The sequence below is a fragment of the Macrosteles quadrilineatus genome, unplaced genomic scaffold, assembly GCF_028750875.1.
Source record: "Macrosteles quadrilineatus isolate MER2022 unplaced genomic scaffold, UCM_ALF_1.0 Scaffold_2__2_contigs__length_208266976, whole genome shotgun sequence".
Taxonomy (NCBI): Eukaryota; Metazoa; Arthropoda; class Insecta; order Hemiptera; family Cicadellidae; genus Macrosteles; species Macrosteles quadrilineatus.
Genome location: NW_026542595.1, coordinates 5,462,505 through 5,469,152, shown reverse-complemented (window position 1 = coordinate 5,469,152; position 6,648 = coordinate 5,462,505). Strand labels below are relative to the sequence as shown.

Genomic DNA, 6,648 nt, shown 5'->3' with positions numbered 1-6,648 from the left:
CAAAATAGTAATTTGTATGAAATTTTATTCGCTTTCAAAATATCAGCGTCCACATTAATCGATTCCTCACCATTTAAAAGTTATTTGCAAAAAAAATAAACAACTTCCAAATTTATAGTAGTGAGAAAATGTAAATATACAGTTCTACTGGTCTAACTTTATTAATTAATGGGTAGTTGGAAAGCTGAATTCATGTAGATTTGCAAATAATTATGAACGTTTGTTTTCGTTATGATTTATGGTGAAAATGAAATACGCCAATTTTTTTCTATAAGAAATACTTAATGTACTGTGTTTTTCACATGCTTTATTTGGAGACAACTTATGACTGCCAATTTTGGATATTTTCTACAAATGCATAGTGATATTCTATTTTAAAATCTTAACCTTCCACATTGCTCAATTTCTTAACTATTTAAAAGTTATATGAAAAATAGCTAAGCAACCTCCGAATTTATTGCTGGGGAGAAATTAAAGAGTTACACAAATTTTTGTTAAACTTTGTAGGTTTAAATGTACAGTTCTACTAGCCAGATTTTATTAAATATTAGGTCAATGGAAAGCTTCATCCATGTAGATTTGCGAATAATTATGAAAGTTAGATTTTTTTTATTTATTCCAATAATTGGTTTTCCGATATGCCTAATCAATCTACTCATATTAAACATGTGTTGATAATTTAACAGCTGATTTTTGTAGTGCTATTTCATTTGTTTGCATGTTGTTACTTACAATTTGCATTTGTGAGTTTGTATGTGTGAGTTTCTAAGTTATGTTCTTAATGTGTACCAATAATAGTAGTGAGTAAAGGGGTGCATGGATTTTATAACTGTTATTTTCCTAGAGACCGTTGTATCTAACCACAACGGGCTCTGTAGCTTGTAAAATATATTTTGTATAGGAGTGTTATGTCTGTAGATTCTCATGACACCTGTAAAAATAACATAGGTTATTATTCAATCTTTTTTCCACTGTTTCGGGCAGTGTAAAGCGTAAAGTAAATTCCAAAAGCAAAATTATGGGCTGATTTATCCCTTATAAAAACGACAAAAAATTATTTAAATTGTGCTCTTATGTCTTGTTAAAGAGCCTTCAAGTATTATAAATGGGTTACAGTCTTTGTTACTCCATGTTGTACTCCATAACTCTACCCCTCCCCCTCATGAAATGCCACACGCATTAGTTCATAAAGAGAGTACTTTGTACGCACCGTCATATTCAACAAACAACAGCAAGAATTAATCTGTCCAAACCATGAATGGAAAAAATAATGAACCAAATCTGTCTATAGGAGTGTTAAACTGGTATGTCTACGTCGAAGTACCTCAGGAACCAACACATTCGCAAAGATGTGCATCTTCAAACAGTAACAGTTGACTCCTACTTGTCGATGTTTGCTGAATTTAAATTCTTTGCTCTACTTGTGTTACAAAGCACATCAGGGCCAGTATGGCCTTGGTTATGGTTTATAAATGTATATGTATAGAGAGGTGACATTTCATTAATTTCATATAATTTCATATATATAATTTCATGTATATAATTTCATTATATACGTTTTGCCGACGAAGGAAACACAATCAAATAGTGTAGACACAACATACAGTAATTGCTACGAGGCGAAGGTGAGGAGATGCTACGCAGTATGCTGTCACCTTCATCCACAACAATTGGTTGTTATTGCTGAATATATGGGTCAGGTCAGGGTGGCATTTATTGTATCAGGAAACAATTAACTATTCATGGTTGTCTGAATTGAATTATCTATACCAATCTTACATAAACCTACAAAGTCATTATAATTACACGACAAAACGTAGGTGTCCAAGATTTAGTTTTATGTTCAGTGAATCATTTTAAGTTATTAACAGGTATAGTTTTTTTTACAGATATTAACAAAAAGTCGATACGGTTCATCAGTATAGTTATTTGGGATTGGCTTGTGTTAATGTTGTTCATTTTGAAACTGGTAAAATTTGAATATTTAATATTTGAATTAACGCAGGAAGTACTGAATGACTGTTGAACCAATTCAATACACATTGCCAATATTGTTTCCTACAATTTAAGTTATTCTTAGTACTATTACTGAAACGCCAAAATTAAATAAACAATTTCAAGCTATGTACACTAACATAATCGAGGGTTATTGATCATATTCAGGATGCCTTACCACATTATGTGTTTAATACACCTAAATGTAATAAGCCATTCAAACCACAAAGTCAATTAATGGGATATCAGCGAAACCTGATTAATCTACCCCTGTATCGGTTATCCGATGGAGATGTCAGAAAATAAAGTTAACTGCTTTTACATATCCGTACCACACATTTTTAGGGCTAGTATCCGGTTGTATTTTTCGAACTAGAATAGCACTTAATAACCAACCGAATTCCATTAAAAGCGAAGGATTTTGTTACATAAAAAGCAACGAGTAGTCTTATTTTTACTCGTTCTCAATTCGTAAAATGTTATCCAGCACATTATCATTATTATACCTTATTAACTTATCCACCATGGTAAAAAAGTTATTGAAATTGGATTCATTGACCAGATTAAGATACTTTAAGATAAGTTTATAATGTGAGTCTTTACAGGTGAACGTAAATGTAAGTTGTAAGTAGTACACAACAGACAAAAACACGTATGAATCCTTTAATAGTGATTTGAAATATCGAGAAAGAATCCTTAAAATTTGGAAGGAAAACTTTCTCTCTTATCCCCTGTAATGTAAAGGTCTGTGCAACCTTTGAATCAAAATAATTTTTTCGGTTACTAATAGCTTATTTTACGTGTAAGTTAGTTGAAAAACATGAGTTTTATTGCTATAAACTTTGAACTACTAAAGTTTTACGGACTAAAATTAATAGCATGAATACAATTTAAAAAGGTTTATCTTTTTTTAGTTTGGTTTTCTTTTAGGACAGAACAAATGCAAGAATATTATATTTTCATCTATTGTAAGACCATAATTCTCAACTATATTTCTTAGTGATAACATCATTTGTTACATACTAACCACTTTTTTGGTAATGACTACTGTGAAGTCTCAGTCCCAATTGTTTGCCTTGCAATAATAACAAAGGGCTTAAACATTTCTTAACCTGTTGATACCATGTGTAAATAACGGCTGAGCTGTAAATAAATGTATTTTGAGTCAGAGAAAAACTTGGTATTTTTTTATTTCACTTTCGTTGACTCTTTAGGAAGTAGGTACAGTAGTACTATTCTCCTCTGTCGGCGGAAGGCTTCGTAGTCTTATGCCTTGTTTTCAATTCAATACGAGATCCAAGTAGTCATCATCTATCATATTGATCTGTTTGCGGTTGCACGGAGCTTGCCCACCAACCACTCTCGTGCAAGATATCGTCGGGCAGCACTGGGGGTACATTTTACTTCTATCAATACCACTTATTTGGCAGGACCCTGTCTTGCTAACGCCTTGAAGTTTCTCTTCAGGGCACCTGAAAGATTCCAAATTGTGTTGTAATTCAAGAATGTTGAATTACATTGAATGGGAGCATGATACAAATTAATGACCATCCTATAAATTCTCGTATTTTATACCGTATTCAGTTTGTTTCAAAAAGAGTCTTATACATTCAGAATAAACTCAAATATTGACTTACCTTTGAATGGATATTGCTACGATGCCGTCTATCAGTTTGGTGCAGCGGTGAAGCTGACAGGTTCCAGGAGGTCCTGCCCATTGCTGACTCGGATAGTAAATTGCGTTCCCGTCCTTACACATCTCTAGTGAATACGTAACCATATTTTACCATAGTTCTTATCAGTATATAATGTGCATCAAGTATGATACCAGTAAATGATACTATTTATACTTTTACTAATTACTAAGCCATGTTATATCGCTTATGGGAATAAAAAGCCTCAATATTATTCTGTACTAGGCTTAAGGGAGTTTATAAGCATAAAAATTCTTACAATCTTGAAATGTTAACAAACAAATAACTTATGGGATCAGAGATTGAGACATTTAAAGAGAAAAGATCCCAAAAAATGGGATTACCCATTTCTGATGAGATCTGTGAACCATGTTTGAAAGGACAATTAAACCGCCTTTTAGGTCCCACAATGGACGTAAATGTAATGGAATTGGAACATTAATTAATTCTGATATTTCTGGACCAATAACTCCAACTTCAAGAGAAAATTACAAATAATTTCAAACAATAATGGATGACTATACTCATTAAGTGAAGGTTAAAACAAAAGTCAGAAGCATCAGAGAATATGAACAATTATATAAGAGAGAGGAATACACAGAAAGGAGCGAAAGTAGCTAGAATTCGATGTGACAACGTAGGTGAGTATTCATCAAAGGAGTTCAAACAGTTTTGTCAAGAAAAAGGAATACAGATTGGATATAGTATTCACCTCAGCAAAATGGTGTATCGGAACTAATGAATCGTACACCATACAATAAAAAAAAAAACAATGATACACAGCCAAGGGTTAATTTTGTTTAAATCAAGAGTTTAATAATTACTGTATTACACTGCCAAGTGAGGTAAGTTTACATCAAACTGCAAAAAAAAGAGTGTTTGAGATTTAGTGAATTTCCGTATAGGGAAGTAGTTATTACCGTAGGTGCCACGGTAAGACCTAGGTCCGGGACCGATTTAATTTTTCATTTTGATGACGTCCTCAGAGGCCAAAAAGCCCATTTATTCGTTCCAACTGATACACAGGGTGTTGGAAAACCTTCTTCAGGACTTAAGGATACTTCTTTCAGGTTATAATGGATACTCATACTAAAATAAAGAAAAAAGTTAATGTGAAGGTATGTCCAAAAATGCATATTTACCCAGATATCCCTCATTTTTTTCTATTCATAACCATTTTTATATTTAAAGTTTTTAAACAATCTTTATGCAACTAGTTATGTATACGATGGTTAAAAAGACCTAAGTTATGTTAGGGTAAAAAATACTTTTTTTTCTAATTGGAAATGTCAAAATGGCATCCATTTTAATTTATTTAACTTAAATTAGAAAAGAACTAATTTTATTAATTTTATTTAAGGCTAAATTTATGAAAACATTCCTAGGCCGCTTTTATTTAGCATTTAAATTCCCTATTAAGATCAAAAAGATCGAATTACAAATAACTGAAATGGGTTTTTGGTGTAAAATAAGATTAAGTAAGTCGGCGTGCACCTGATTTTGCTTTATTTGACAGCTAAAAAACGTGATAAATAATAATAATGATATACGATCAATAACAATCGTTAAATCTAATGCTATTTAAAGTTCGAATAAAAATGTCTTGTTTCTTGAAATATTTTAGTAAAAATCCAATCAGAGAAAATGGAATTAGCTTTGTCTGCAGGTTTGCTGCAGCGGGGGTATTTAAATAATTATTATTCTTACATTAAAAAAAATATATATGCTAGTTTCCTAATGTTGAGAAAATACAATATTTATTGGAACATAAGGATACACAAAATTGGTCCACTAATTAGTAACACATCTTTTAAAAACTACCATGTTTTACCAACATTCCGACCTCTTGTATGTTTGTATGTTGTGTACTTGATAAATATCTGTGTTAAAACTTTGAATTATTTCCTTATTCTGAGATAATATGAACTATATATATAATTTACCATTATATTATAGAGTATATTGTATTTTTACTACTCACCATTCTGTGATTGCAGACCGGGAATGTTGACCCCTGAAAGTAAACACAAGCTGGATAGAAAACTATGACTTTAATAACAAATAACACTTCAATAGCATCGTCCATTAGACCCGAGATGCAGTTTCAAGTGATACCTTGAATAAGTAGTTTGTGACTATTACAGACACAGACAGGTTTGTATTATTTGTTATCGCATACGTTATTGTAAACAAATATACCAGAATAAATTATTGTAATAAACTGTAGCAGGTCAATTAATTGTTTCTTACCTATCAAAACCCAAACTATTAATGTATTCATTTCGTATGTTATTTGACAAGGTGTGTGAGAATACGAAACTAAGAGTGTGTGTAGTAGTGTACACTAGTTACTACTCATTACTTATCAGTTATCATTTTGTGATGAGCCGAAGTTGATTGTGACTCTTGTTTTATTTAAACAAGCGGAACAATTAGTAGATAAACTAATACTGTGCTGGTTTACACCTACACTAACATGTATGTTTGGTATATCCAACTAATATTGTATTCTATGATTGGGATCGTAATTGCTGGTTTATCAATGTTGGCCTACACACACATATTTTAACTTGGGGCTTACAATGTCAAGATACAACACCTCGACAAAAAACAAGTTCATTATGTCGGGAAAAGCTTTTTGGTCTTTTCTAGTGTCGATTAACAATTATTAACAATTTAAACGTATTTCTGAGTGGGAGGTGAGTAAGGAGTTGAACAATGCGTTACAATAATACAAGCATCTGTGTGTACACTTATCTTTGAGTCTGTTTTCATGGTTAGTTAGTGCCATGGTTGTTTCATGGAATTCTTGCAACTAATCAGTTAAAGATATATTCATGTGTAACAATTCAATATTTCCACTAATATTTTTCAATAGAATAATTTAATTTTTACCATATGTTCTTATTTTTATCAATATGTCAATCCATCTCCCCTTATCAAACCCTGTAAAATATAT

General features: G+C 31.7%; 1 protein-coding gene across 1 annotated transcript; it reads right to left on the bottom strand.

Annotated features, from left to right (window-relative positions):
- Positions 1–2,944: 2,944 nt before the first annotated feature.
- Positions 2,945–5,985, bottom strand: LOC128988183 (uncharacterized). Its single transcript, XM_054409425.1, has 4 exons — positions 5,940–5,985; positions 5,671–5,703; positions 3,633–3,756; positions 2,945–3,467 (listed from the first exon to the last, which is right to left on the bottom strand). The coding sequence occupies exons 1-4, from the start codon at positions 5,968–5,970 to the stop codon at positions 3,275–3,277; spliced, it is 381 nt and encodes a 126-aa protein (XP_054265400.1). The 5' UTR covers positions 5,971–5,985; the 3' UTR covers positions 2,945–3,274.
- Between the last annotated feature and the right edge of the window lie 663 nt (positions 5,986–6,648).

Coding starts and splice junctions, on each gene's coding strand:
- LOC128988183 (XM_054409425.1), bottom strand. CDS start 5,970: ATGAATACATTAATAGTTTGGGTTTTGATAG. Junction 5,704..5,939: donor AATAGTTTGGGTTTTGATAG/GTAAGAAACAAT, acceptor GTTTACTTTCAG/GGGTCAACATTCCCGGTCTG. Junction 3,468..3,632: donor GTAGCAATATCCATTCAAAG/GTAAGTCAATAT, acceptor GGAATCTTTCAG/GTGCCCTGAAGAGAAACTTC.